This window comes from Salvia hispanica, chromosome 4, assembly GCF_023119035.1.
Source record: "Salvia hispanica cultivar TCC Black 2014 chromosome 4, UniMelb_Shisp_WGS_1.0, whole genome shotgun sequence".
Taxonomy (NCBI): domain Eukaryota; kingdom Viridiplantae; phylum Streptophyta; class Magnoliopsida; order Lamiales; family Lamiaceae; genus Salvia; species Salvia hispanica.
This window is the reverse complement of record NC_062968.1, coordinates 37875058-37890171: the sequence shown is the minus strand read 5'-3', so window position 1 is coordinate 37890171 and position 15114 is coordinate 37875058. Positions and strand designations below refer to the sequence as shown.

General features: G+C 34.7%; 1 protein-coding gene across 3 annotated transcripts; it reads right to left on the bottom strand.

Moving 5' to 3' along the window:
- Positions 1 to 2077: 2077 nt before the first annotated feature.
- Positions 2078 to 8616, bottom strand: LOC125222114 (conserved oligomeric Golgi complex subunit 1). Of its 3 annotated transcripts, none has more exons than XM_048124570.1 (8): positions 8210 to 8616; positions 8023 to 8115; positions 5705 to 7927; positions 5291 to 5488; positions 4646 to 4920; positions 3846 to 4025; positions 3454 to 3631; positions 2078 to 2642 (listed from the first exon to the last, which is right to left on the bottom strand). In XM_048124570.1, the coding sequence occupies exons 3-8, from the start codon at positions 7904 to 7906 to the stop codon at positions 2505 to 2507; spliced, it is 3171 nt and encodes a 1056-aa protein (XP_047980527.1). In that variant the 5' UTR covers positions 7907 to 7927; positions 8023 to 8115; positions 8210 to 8616; the 3' UTR covers positions 2078 to 2504. The 3 variants fall into 3 exon arrangements, with proteins under 3 accessions (XP_047980527.1, XP_047980526.1, XP_047980525.1); XM_048124569.1 differs by lacking the exon at positions 8023 to 8115 and having other exon boundaries at positions 8210 to 8350; positions 8535 to 8605; XM_048124568.1 differs by lacking the exon at positions 8023 to 8115.
- Positions 8617 to 15114: the final 6498 nt, after the last annotated feature.

Here is a 15114-nt window from a genome sequence, read left to right as displayed (position 1 = left end):
AGTTTGAGTTAAAAGTATATTTACTTTATTATTAAAATAAATGTAGATACATACCATATAAGATTTTTTTATTTGTGAACGACAAAATAGAAAATAAATTGTCTTATATGCTATATAAAAAAAGCTAAGGTTATGATCCCACCCATTTGAAAAATGGTTCCATATTTTTGCTTTGAGAAGAACATCTCCTGTCATCTAGAAGATCATAGCAACTAAATTACTTACTATACAAAACAATATAGTAACATTTTGTTTTCTTCTTATTTTTCAGAATTTTTTGATCCGTCGACTTAATTTGCACAAAACTTTGTCAAATAAAATCTCATATTCTTCCGTCAAAAATTAACATTTTGTTGAAAAAAACAGTTCAGATTAATATAATTTAGAGGGAACTTCTTTTTTTATCCACGAACTTTGCCAAAGTATCATTTTAGGTCCATGAACTTTGAAAATATCATTTGAGGTCCATCAACTATGAGATAATATCATTTGAAGTACTCTTTTACTATTTCCAAGTTTTTCTAGACGAAAATACCCTCAATACCTTAAAGGGTATATATTTTTTTTATAAACTTATCATATACTCATATTTTTATAAATGTCTTTACAATATATTTTTGACGATTTTTCTAAATATAATTTTATCATATTGTGACATGCAAGTTAAATTGCTTCTTCAATTATTTATATTAAAGAATTTTAAAATTGAATATAGAACTTCTTTAATAATAAAAAAATTGAATAAGGATTATTTCTTGCATGTCACAAAATTAAGTGATAATATTGAAGGTCAAATTATATTTAGAAAATTCATCAAAAATATATACTCCGTAGTAAAGATATTTATAAAAAAATATGAGTATATCAAAAGTTTATTAAAAATATATACCCTTAAAAATATTGAGGGTATTTTCGTCCAAAGAAACTTGGAAATAGTAAAAAAGTACTTCAAATGATATAACTCCAAAGTTGATGGACCTCAAATGATATTTTCAAAGTTCACGGACCTAAAATGAAGAATTCCGATCAAATTGAAGTTGACGTGGAAAATACATATTATTTTATTATCTATGTGGCAAAAAAATAGAATAAATAAAATCTGACTTGGATAATAATAAAACCCTTCATATTTCGATCACTTTGACCACCGTGTTTATCACCCTTTCACCTTTCTCACCCTACCGCTTTCACCATTGTTTGAGAAGTGCCAGCAGCTTCTGAACTCCATTGCTGGTACAACAAAACTAAATCAGCTGTAAGTTTAATTTTTTATTTTGTTTGTTAATGCATTTTGTTCATGTTTTGGGGAAAACAGTATTCTCAAAATTGAATATTGATGTTGTGTGTGGATTGAATGTAATTTTTGTGAAGTTAGAAAAGTTAAATTTCAAGTGTTGATTTAGAAAAAAATTAGTCTTTTATGTTAACTTTTGGTGATATTTGTTTTGTAAAATTGTTGAATTTGGATTGAAAAGTGATGATTTTTTAAGTGTCGTGGAACGATGGAGAAATTTGAATGGAAAAATGATCAAATGAATTTGAGTTTTTGATGATATTTGTTTTTGTGAAATTTTTATGATATTGTGCAAGGAACATGGAAACATTTAATTTAGCTAAAAAAAGATTGGGGAAATGCCAAAAAGTTTTATTTGATTTGGGGAAATATCAGAAAGTTTCAAAAGTTGAAGGGGAAAAAATAGAATATCTCAAATGTTTGTGTATTTACAAGCAAATTACCTCATTTCACAATAAACGACGCCGTTTTGATTACCAGTGATTCTGCCATGTTGGCACTTCCGATGAACACCTCAGCTTTAATTTGGAGAAAAATTATATTTTGGGGAAAAATTAAAAAAGTGCAAAGTTCATGCATTTACGAGCTAATAACCCTAATTTAAATTGTACCATCAAGTTAATTTAGTCAAATAAAATTAATTACAGAAATATTGATATAAAAACTATTTCATATATTGCTATCATAAAAACAATAGTATTATAAAAAACGATGTAGAGTGAATTTCACGAGTTACACCTAAAAGAGAGCTCATTTACTAATAGGTGCATTTGCATAGATGTGTGAGAATCAAAACGTCACTATGAAACAATTGTTACAACACCTAATAATCATTTCATGATCCTCTCAGCGCTAAAAAAAATAATAAACAATAAAAATAACAAAAACGCCAGAACTACATTTGAATACTAACTACAAGAGTCAAGCAGTTCTGTACTTCTACATGCTTGAAAGTTGTGAAACGTATGCAAAAGTATAGTAACTCAATCCATAATATATCTCGAACACAGCATGGATAGAACGGATCTGGCATTTGATAGTAACATCAGACATTCAAATGATTTATACTTTGATCACTTACCAGAAATTGGCAACTATTGGGGCTCCATTGTAACGGATCAGATTAGATTTATGCAGTTCTCCAGTGATGAGAATTGGTAAAACAATCGTGTCTGGTTGGCACTTCTCAAGGATCCATGGAGGCATTAGGTCAAGAATCTGATCTCCCAGCTGTGAAGGACGAAAGTAGCCCAGCCGCTTGAGCGGGTAACATGTCACCAAACCTTCCCACTTGCCCATCTGTCAATATTGATCCAAGCCTTATGCTCTCACCAAATCTGCTACCAACCTGAAAAAATCAACATGAATTTCCTCAGCTCAGATGGGAAGGGAAATCCTCTGACACCAAATCAGTTCTAATAAATCAAAATCTTAGACCAACCACAAAAGAAGCAGAGAACAAACTAACATTGTGTGCTGGAAGTCTATAGAGAAGAGTTATTAGAGTTGTCTTGTAACAGGAAAAGTCATTAGGTGAAACCAAAGTGTTATACATGTATAGCAATTACTGAAAAAATAACATCGACTACTTGCTCAAGTTTGTAGCACATGAAATATATTAAATACAGTGTGGCTTATAGGGAAGTTTCTACTTTCTATCAAACAATTGTATAGCTGCAGAAACAACTGAAAATCAGACTTGCAAATTATTTCTATGAAGAGAAACTGATGTCAGTCCATCAGTAAGTGCCTAGTCTAGACTCTAGATGAATGGAGGCATCTAGAAAAAAAATGGAAAAAAATAATTCAAAAAGACTAGTGTCAAAGTTTATTATAAGGTCCAAATGACGAAAATTAGTACTCCCTCCGTCCGCCATTAATTGTCACAAGTTGGCCGGCGCGGGTTTTAAGAAATACTATAACGGAAAGTGAGTGGAACGTGGGTTTATACTATTAGTTTCATAATAAAATGTGAGTGGAATGAGTTAGTGGAATGTTGGATCCATTACCAAAAGTAGTAAAAAGTATGTGTGATAAGTATTGGCGGACGGACAACCCGACCGAAACCGTGGGGAATGTTGGCATTACACTCTTATACTGATGCACAAACCAAAACATGAAATTATCCAAGACTAGGCACCAAGGATTAGAAACTGCACCTGCATGAAGGACTTCAAAAACGGAGCAGCCACCCCCAAACTCGAGTCATCCTCTACATCACTTTTCCGGGTTATATCATCATTTGTGAAACTCTTCCAGGAATTTCTCGAGTATACATCGTCCGTAGATGTTGATGCTGATGTCCTCACTGCGTTTCTTGCAGACAATGCTGGAGCACTGCATGATATACAAAGCTTAGAAATATTCAGTAAAGCAATTGGTAAGGAAGTATTCAAATAGAAACTGGGAGGCAACAAGAGGATGTTGGCAAATTGAAATAAAACCTGCAAGTCAAAGTTAAAGTTTAGTATCATAGAAAACGAATATTGATGCAAATGGATCCATGAACATGAACGAGTAAAGTATTTTCATGAAAGAGAATGTTGACCACCTGATAGGAAGATATTTGAAACGAGGTACTGTGGAGCAGCGCATGATATTTGATTCTGAATTGGTAGGGAGCTTTTGCACAGTGTCCATATGCATCCTATTAAGTTGCACAAAGAATCCAAAGAGGACAGCATGCCTAAGGTATGCCTGTCTCTCATTCTCCCACAGATATGGCTCATACCTTAGATATATTAAAATAACTCAGTAAGATAGACCAATAGTTACAGGTATAAATTACAAAATTAAATATTTCAGTGTGGGAGAAACAAAACAACATAGTCCTGGTCCTATGAAGTAGTACTCCCTTCGTCCCATAAGATGTCACACTTGGGTGACGGCACGGGATTTTGGGAGATGTGTGTTAAGTGGAGATAGAAAATATATTTTTATATATTGATGTAAGAGAACTTTTTCTAAAAAAAGGAAACGTGACATTTTTTGTGGGACAAACTAAAAAGGAAAGTGTGATATCTTCTTTGGTATAGGGGAGTACTAAATAGCAAGCAACAGATTCTTGTGCACATAAAATTTCAACAGTACAAGCATGGCAATGATTAAAAAAAACCTGCAGAATGATACAATATATTCCACCAATCCCCACCACAAAATCATACCTGCTTGACACAATTTGAACTATTGTATAAATAAATTGTTAGATGTCCTTAAAAATGTTTTCTTCCATGCAGTATTTCAATGTGAGTATCACAATGACCACAAGGGATAAGCAAACAATTCAATCGGCCACTCTTGATATATTTAAAGGATATCCCTTGGAAAGAGGTCATATTTCCTACAACTTACGTGAGCCAGTCTATGGGATCCAGCCTCTGAGAAAGGCGGTTAACCAGCTGTTTTGTATGCTCTGATACAACTGAATTGGGTTGTGGTGCTCTCTGCTTCCTTCTAAAAGGAGTTTTTGCAGTTTCAGAAAGCCCTTCATTTGGATTCAGATAACCCCCAGACAGAATATCAGCAGCAAATTTTAAATCAAATAAAACTTGTAGAACACCTTTCTCTGATACTTGAGACCCATGACCTTCTTCGGCTAACAGAAAATCCTCATAAATCCTAACAACCTATGCAAGAATATGAATGTTATTACAATGACAGCTCAGTAATATATATATGTATATATATTTAAAAAAAAAAACTAAAACTAAAACTAAATAAGCATCACTTAGGAAGTAGACTTGTCATTTTGCAGATGAGCATATAGAAACCAGTCTGTTCACAAATAGGTCACAAAATTCTGAATTCAGATGAGGAGGACAGGCCTAAGAATGCAGTTTTGCGCATCATTTGAGCAACATGCTAAACAACTATAGATATTTCAAGCTAGTCCTCTTCTCCTCCTCAGAAAAAATAAATTCTTACAAGGCAAAACCCCAAAGTTACATTACAAAGCTGCCCCCAAATATATAGCCTAACAAGAGAGTCACTGCATACCTTATCAAAAAGCCTTTTTGCGAAGTTCTGCAGAATTTGCTTATCAAGCACATGGCCACCAACACGATGAACCTCTTCACATGCATAAAATAAAATTGATGTCACATACAAAGAAGGCATCGAAGGGAGAGATATCCTCATCTCAGACTGGCTTTCAGTTGATTGTTCTTGCTGCTTAACTACAGTATCCTCCCAACCCTGTCATATAATTGGAAACAATTTAGAACATCAAATTACCTTCTTATGTTTCATCTTTAACATAAAATGTTACTTTGATTTACATGTTTTGAAATATTCATTCGTGTAATGCAGATTCACATAAGCCCCATGACTACAAGTCTATAACTATAAGAGATGTAAACCACCCATTGGATAGGAGGACCAGATGTTATGGTTTTCAAGAAAGTCACTTACTCTGACTGGTGCATTTGATGACAATGCATCATCCCCGTCAAGGTTTCTTGAGAATATAGTTGCAAGTTCATCAGAGACCCATGATATCCACAGGTTGTAAGCTCTGATACAAAGATCTTGATTTGTCTGTCGTAGTTCTTGAAGTTGTGAGCTCGACTTATCATCTGTTCCAAATAAAGCGGACGCTACCAGAGAAGTCTGTTTCCTGCTGGAATCAGGAGTTCTTCTTCCAGGACTATCTATCACTTCTGAGTCAGTTGCCACCCTAGCATGTTTCAATCCAATGGGGGATGGACTAGAGACAGCAGTCATTACTTCACCTATCCATGACCTAGGTGAACCAAGTATCACAGGGATATGTTTAGCATGCTTCTGAAATGCAAAGAGAAGTCTCCCGATGAATAATGATCTCTCAACAAGTATTGCAGGAGAATGCTTGGAAGCATCATCTTTATTTTTATTTTCTAAGTCACCATATAGGCAGTCGAGCTCATTCTTCAGTTGCATTAGTATGGATGAAAGGCTTTCATAACACTTGTTCTGCACGTAAGGTGACAAGTCCTTTAATCTATGGTGTGCATTAGGGGACTCAAGGAAACTTAAGAGATCCTGTAGAACATTTTGACAGCAATTATCGACAGCAACTTTAATCCGGCTTACTTCAGGGCCAAAATAAGTGCTGAGACAGCTGTGGAAATCACTTTCTTGGGGCTGGTGTGATTTGGAGCTCGGAGTAGACCCTGGCTTTCTACCATTTGGTGTCATAAACCAAACCCCACCACCATTCTGGAATTTATTTAAGTAATCTAGAGAATCAGCATGATCAGTAGAAGGTTTTGCTATTGCTCGGACAGACTCCACAACATTAACATCCCCATTTAATTCAGTAAATCGCAAGTCTATGATCCCTTTCATCCTCTGAACAAAAGCATGTTCAAATATGTCATCCCATATATCAGAATCTTCACCTAGTACAAGCTCACGTGTCCTTTTCCATGGTAACTCAATTTCAGACCCAAAAACGCTCTTCAACCACTCTAAACTGCCTTCCAAAACCTGTTTACCATCCATTGTCTCCCTTATCAACTTCTCAGCCAATGAGAGGTCATAACCACTGCCAATTACATCAATCAAGTAACATCCATTAATCTTGCTCGTGATCTCCTTCCCACAATTTCTCAGCCAATCAGAACAAGTGCTGGAAATAAAATCTCGACCAAGCAATATCATGCTCGACTCCAGCTTTTCCTTGAATAAATTCCACAGTTTAACTTCCTCGTCAGGGTTTGGTATGCCCCCAAACAACTGAGAAGCGGGTGGGGTATCCAGAACAGTTTTATAGAACAAAGGCATATCATTCAATACTTGCAAGAATAATTCCCCAACTTGGCATATAGTAATCTGAATTATCCTTAGAATGTAACAGAAGACAGAAATTACTTCAGAGCCATCAGCATTGGCATCACGACAACATGAACTTAACTTCTGTGACATGATTGATTTTCTTGAATCTATGAACAGAGTCAAAACCTGGTTTGGTGTAAGTTCATCTATGATGGCAATAGCAGCCAATGCATCAGCAAAGGCCCGGATCCCAAGATCCCCACTCTGATCCAACAATCTTTCACGGCCCCTCTGAGAAATCTGAACCTTGAATCCTTCGACTATTTGCCACTGGTGCTGCAACAGAGGGAAAGTTGATTGGATATTCTTTTTCTCCCTAGAGTTTAGCAAGTTGAAATGCACATGTTTTGCTCGGATGTAACGGGCAGAGGATTCAAGGAACATTGATTCATCAAGGCAACCCCAAATGTTTTCTGGGGTGTCCACAAGGTACTTGACACGGCAGGCAATTCCATAATCATGGGCTCCCACGGGCTTAAGAGAGTCATGTGGGGACCTCGGAACATCAGAGGAAGACAGCGAGTAGAGGATGGAATTGTGGATGGACGAGATATTCGCAGCAATGGACTCGCCAGTAGACTTCATGGCGACAATGGAATCGGCAGAATCAATAAGATCTCGGTAGCGATTACCAACCAATTGGCGGAGCTCCTCGCTCTTCTCCTGGATCTGCTTCCTGGTGGTCGCCTCCACATTTCGGATTTCCGAAATGGGCTTCATCCTGAACAATGACTCAGCATCCTGATTCCAAGGAACACCACCGGTAGCAAGGCGGGCCTGGGTGGGTGTAGTGGCCATTCTTGCCTAGAAATGGATCAACTAGGAGAATAGACAACGATAAATACAATATAAAGCCCGAATTCAGCAAAACTCTTAAGAAATATCATATCAGTACATTATTCACACATACGTACAATTGCTAAATCAAATCCTGAAAATCGTGTATAAGATGCAGAATTCTGATAAAGTTAGAGAAGAAGATTTTTCAGGGTTTAAATGAGTGCCACCTACAACCAGCCGAAAATGAGCAAGTAATCAATTGAGTGCAATTCCAAAATCTAAAAGGACGGGAAGCGACGAAAGGGGTGAAACTGAACCTACAATTTGAAATTGGGCGATCCTAAGCAACCGATTTCCTCGATCAATGGATCGACAATAAGCGCCCAGAAATTGGATCCAGTAGCTACCGTACCAATGCCATTGCGATCGAGAGATGTGGAAGTAATCGATCAGCTATAGCTGCTGCAAGTTAAAAAAAAGAGCAATTCTGAGTTGTATTGAAACTCTTAACTTGGTACAGATAATATAGACTGTGGAGGAGGAGAAAGATGAAGAAGAAGCAAAGACAAATTTGGTGATTTTAGATTCGTATTGGGGTAAATCGAGAGTGACAATAAAAATACACAAGCAGATTTTGTGACTAAACTATAGGGGCACGGGTTTGATGAGCGAGAACGAGAGCGAGTGTGGTGCGTAATGCTTATGGTGAAGGTGTAGACGTTGAGATGTGTTGAATGCTGGAGAACAGAATTCGGGGCCTCGATGCATTAAAATCAAGAGTGAATTACATTTTTAGGCTCTATATTTTCAGCGACGAACATTTGGGATCCCTATATTTGCAAATATCATTTGCGATCTCTAGACTATACTAATTGCTCATTTAAGGTGCTTTTTCAACTTATGACTAAATTTTTGGACAAAAATGCCCCCAAAGTCTAAAGGACATTTTTGTACACTCACTCTCCAAAAGTAGATACTTAATTTAATATTTATGTAAATATTAAATTTGAAAATGACCACATAAATAATTGGATTGCCATATACTACTATAGTATATATACTTATATTGACAACATAATATGATAATATTATACACATAAAAATGTAATCGTATTGCATTATTTTTCAAGTTAAGAAAATAAATTATATTACAATTATGTAATAGTACTAGTACTATTTTGGATTTTATGGATAAGACTTCTTTTTTCTTGTTTTATATTTACATATATATAAAAAATTTACGCATAAAATTTAGCATAATAAATTATATTTATGTAATTTATACTATTTTTTACCGTGCATAATACTCCTATTATCATATCTATCAATATATAAAGTGCGAGTTTTTGGGAACTTTTTTAAATGCCAGTTTTGCCCTTTTTGGCGGGAAACTGGACATTTTAACAACTGTATTTTTATGTTTTTTTGCATCAATTTTGTGTTAATATCATAAATCCTGTTAAATGTAGCTTGATTGTAGAATTTTCGGCCATTTTGTGGAAAGTTGTGTAGAGGAAGGCCTATATCTGCCATCATGAAGGCCTACTTTCAGTATACTACTATTCTATTACAATATTAACTATTTACTACCATTACATTATGTATTTATTCCATTCTTTCAAGCCATTCCATGCTCCTTTAGACATCTTTGCAATCCATACCTGAAAAATTAAATACATCATTAGTTAAAATCTAAGCAAACATTCAGGAGTTATGGAATGATGTTACAGATACAACATTTAAAATAAAATATATATCATTTTCTTAATAATATAATTAGTATCCACTTCCCTAACTATTATTAAATTCATAGATGAATATAACTCAAATTAGACTGTATTGAGAAAACAATACAATTCAAGTATAATTTGATGGAATTAAATGTGTATTTGGTAGTTCTATACAAACCTGATTTTAAACCAAGTAGAGCTTTACTTCAAATAAAGTAAGACTGTATTGAGAAAACATAATAAAAGAAGTTGAGTTTCATGGATTCAATGTGTATATGTTAGTTCTCTACTTATCATGTCTTAAACCAAATAGATATTCAATTGAAATCATATAGTTTGAAAGTTTCTTACCTTTTAAGATTATAATTGTTTGTTATTTATGTTTGTGCACGAACTGGAAACAATCTTTGTTCCATCTTCACAAAGCTATTTTGATTCAGCTTTAGTCCTTGGTTCCTGTAAGGTACACAAAATATTATATTACTAATGAGCATCATCATCAATGTGTGCCTTTCTATAACCATTTATAGAAACACTCTTTCTTTATCCTAGAAGGAAGGCGTCTGGACCATGTGTCATTAAATTTGCCAGTCAGAGAGACCATTCAATATGCCATTATTTTCTATTTATTCTATATATGTTGGCTATCTGTATCTATCTATTGAATTCATTCAAAAATGATTTATGACAAGTTCCAGAATCAACTGGAAAAATATTAATCAAAATTTAACAACATTTATGAAATTTTCATATAACTAAAATTATATGATGAAATCTGACAAAAAAAAAAAAAAGGAATTTCAGACCATTTATGCTCTATGTATCTATCATTGAATTATTAAGTAAGAGATTATGTTTGTGTGTAGACTTGAACAGATTCTCTTTCATTAGTATTTACATCATCTGTAAACAAATATGTAAATTTTTCTTTCATTATTATTATAATGTAAACAAATATGTAAAATTATCAGTATTTTGTAGACATAATAAATTTAATATATGGCATACCTTTTGTCTGTCTTTTTTCTCTTTTCTTCCCATGATGGCAGATTCTGTTGTAGACTCTAATAGCTCTCATGCTTGAATCAGTCCTCTGCAGGTTTATAAAATGATCATGTTGTAATCACCTTTATACAGTAAGGTTTCTCTCTCTCCTTTTTCTGCTATAGTAGAGGCGGCTACTGTTTATTAGGGTTTTATATAACCCTATTTGTATTCCTGCAATAAATGCTATTGTTAAATAGTAAAAAATCCCAAAATAAGCTATTTAATTTGGTGCTGATTGGGCCAATTTATTGAACATTCAAATGCAATTAGGTTTTAATGTTTCCTTATTATTCATTTAAGAGCAGCTGTTTCCTGAATTGTTCAAAAACGTTTTGCAGTGATTATTTGAATTTAATAAGTGATTAGATGAAAATTTGATTCAAAAGAGAATAGATAGTATTACATATCTGATATTCCCGAGTTCAAGTAGATGAAAATTTGATTAAAAAGAAAATAGATAGTATTACATATCTGATATTCCTGAGTTCAAGAGTAGATTAAACATACCATATAAGAAAATAGATTAGTATTACATATCTGATATTCCTGAATTGTTTTTATTACCATATAAATTACAAAACTTAGTTAAGTGGAAGGTCTTTCTCATCATTCTGTTTTCTTGGGAAGTGGCAGATATTTCTAGGTATAGTCCATGCCTTGATTTGTTCTCTCTATAAATATTTCCTTCTCTCAAGATTAAAATCCAATCCACATTATTGTTTAAACGGTTCATAGGTAATATCTAAATAGTTTCTGACATAATATGAAAATGGATACTATTTGTTATTTCTTATTTTTTCATGTGAAGGGTTTTTGTCATCATTATGTCTTCTTTGGAAATAGTGTTCTTTTTTACACTAGCTTCTAAACATGCATTTCCATTCGTATTCTTTGTAATAAGTGATAACTTATTGAAGCAACATACATTGATTGAGTAGTAAAAATACATAGGTTGTGAAATTTGTGTTACCTTTGAGAATTTGATTGCTCGGTTTTGGTGAAGAAACTGTGATTCTCTTCAAATCCACCTTTGAAATGATGCTATCTTCGATTTGGTAGACACTCTCGAACATAATTAAGTTAGGACTTCGAGTTCTTCCCTTTTTCGCGCTTTAGGGGTTAGGGTTTTGAGGTATTTGATTCTGGACATCGATTGAGGGAGAGATGCTTAGCAAGGTGAGGCCGAGTGAGAAATAGACTAAGATTGGACGGTAGGCAAAGTATAGACCATTCGATTTAGCCGGAGATGGCGTCGATTCGCCGTATGCTTTTGTGGGAGATAAAATTGGGTTCACCAATTGAGAATAATTTGAAAGAGAGACATGGTGGAGCTATGGTCGGTTGGGGTCGCTCGCCGGCGACACCATGGCCGACGAGTAACGGAGGCAGCGATGGAGGTGGGGTAAAAGGAGGAAGGATTGGTCCGTCAGTTTCATAGGGAAATAGGGAGGCTATTGAATCTCAAACCCTAGAGTCTTAGGCATTATTATTGTTTTATCTTATCAATAAATAATTGAGAGATTGAAGCTAATTCAAATTAGTACTATTAATTACTATTTCATACTTTTATTTAAAATCTTCACTGTTACAACTTTTACGAAGGAAACGTTTCAGTGTACAACTTAATATGTTGGGCTATTGGATTGGGCATGTAATTTTTTGGGCTCTTATTTATTTGTTGGGGCAAAGATGCTAATCTTTCGTGGGCTCATTTATTCGGAGGTCCTTTAGGTTCTAATTGGTAATATTGTTTAAATTATTATAGTAAATTTTTGGTAATATTTTTAAATTTTATTAAATTATCTGTATTCTTTTAATTTGGAAAGTAATACTCTAATTATATATTGTGTACTATTTTTTTTACTAATTTTGCTCTATCCTATTGTTATAAGTGATGATGTTCTTGATGGACAACTGTACGTTGCTATATCAAGAGTCACAAGTCGTGAAGGTTTGAAGATTTTGGTATGTAAAGATGAAGAAGATGAAAGCAATGGTGATTCTACTGTTAACATTGTTTATAAAGAAGTTTTTTAAAACTTTTGAACTATTGAATTGTTGATTTTTGTGTAAGTTCCTATTTATGAATATTTGTGTTTTTTTTAATGGACTTATTTTACTATTCATAAAAAAATGTATGTATATAATCATCATTATCTTATCTTTGTTCTGTAATATATTTTATTTATTCCACTCATATTTGCGTTTAAAATTCAAAAAAAATATTTGTTCATTGGAAATAGATATGGTAAAATTTGTCTTGATATTTACAATGTGCTTTTTAATTAGACATTTATTCTCTGCCTGCAAGCACAATTATACAATATTTATCATCTACATTTTTTTTATTTCATTTATCTTAGAATTTTTTACAAGTTTTATGGCCCGTGCATAGCACGGGTGGTAAAACTAGTATAGAGTAATGGCACACTGATTACATAACAATATTATTATTTTAAATGCAATATGATTAATTTTTTTATGTGTTTAATAGTAATATATACACAAAATAATGGCACGCCAATATTGTAAATGCATTATGATTACTTTTTTATATGTACGTATAATATTATCACAATGTCAAATACATATTCCGTGTACTTCGTATATACATGGCATTCCAATTAATTTCATGGTAGTTTCCAAATTTAATATTATGCCACTTTATATAAAATGATTAAATGGATCTCTCTATTTTGTGCTATTAGTGTGCAATTGACGTGGCCTGTGAGCTTTTTTTAATTCCATTTATCAAAGAATTAAATTAATGGTGAGGCACGCCAAGTTATTATGCCATCATGGTATGGAATGACCAGGACATTTTACTCCCACACTATAACTAATCCAAACAAAAATTATCAAATAAAACACAAATAATAGTTCAAGTACTCAATCTAACATAAATATCAAAATAAGTATCTACTTTTGGATAGTGAGTGTTCAAAAATACCCTAAGGCTTCTGGGGGCGTATTTGTCCAAAAATATGGTCAAAAAGTGAAAAAAACACCTAAAACGAGTAAGTGGTATAGTCTATGGACTGCAAATGATATTTTACAAGTATAGGGACCGCAAATGTTCATCGCTGAAAGTATAGAGCCTAAAAATGTAATTCACTCTAATCAAAGCGGATCACCTATGTCATTTCCTAAAACATTTTCTAAGAGCATCTCCAATGGCGGACTTCCCGCCGTCCTATGGAGAGGCTTCCGGGAAGTCCATCGGAGAAGGGCGTCATTGTGGCACGGAGAGGAGGACGCAGACGTCCTGTGAGGACACCGGAAGGGCACCGCCTTCGCGGGAAGGGCGGATGGAAGGGCGGGCGAACGTCCGCCATTGCGGAGAGGTGCGGACGTCCGGTATTTAAAAAAAAAAACTCTATATATACGGCTCGTTGAAATTTTAATTCAGTAACGTAAATTGAATAATTGTGAATTTTTTTAATTGCGGGAAGTCCGCTCGGGAAGAGCGATGGGAAGGGTGGCAGGAGGGTGGGAAGTCCTTATGACGTGGCAGGAGGTGTATTTGGGAAGGGCGTCGGGGAAGTCCTCCGACTGGAGATGCTCCATCTCTAGCGGCGCCCTTCCCGTCGGACGTCGGAGAGGCTTCCAGGAAGGGCGCCCGGGATGTTCGCCATTAAGGCGTGGAAAGACGGACGCGGACATCCCATGAGGACGCGGGAGGGGCGTGGCCGTTGGCGGAAGGGCGTGCGGACGTCCGCCATTGTGGCGACTCGCGGACGTCCGGCGCGGACTTCCCAATTTTATCATTTTTTAAAACTCTATATATACGGCTCGTTGCAAACTCTATATATACAACGAGACCCTCGTTCGGCTAGCGGCAAAATATAGAGATTCAAGGCATAACATGTACTTTTTTTAGTTTAAATATGTATGTTTTTTTTAAATAAAATCGTTGCATTTTCCCCATCCGATTCCATATCGAAATTTTAATTCCGTAACGTAAATTGAATATTTGTGAATTTGTGAAATTTTTTTATTGCGGGAAGTCTGCACGGGAAGGACGATGGAAAGGGCGGATTGTGCAGTGGGAAGTCCTTATGACGTGGCAGGAGGATGGGAAGTCCTTATGACGTGGCCGGAGGTGTTTTCGGAAAGAGCGACGGGAAGTCCGTAGCACTGGTTATGCTCTAAAACACATTCACAATAAAATAAAATAATCTTATAAATATGAACAATTTTAATAAGTGTTGGTGGATTTTATTTTATCGTGAGTGTGTTTTATGAAATGTTTTAGGAAAGGGCATGTGACATTAAAATGATCAAATTAAAAAATTGTTCCATATTCTCTATTGTAACTTTTGGTTTATGTAGCAACTTTAATGGTTAAGTTTTTAATGGTGTTAACTTCTAGTTCAATAAAGAAAATCACAATTTACTATGTTCAATTAGGACGAAAGTGAAAAATATTTTGGAAGGCAGTTCTCAAAA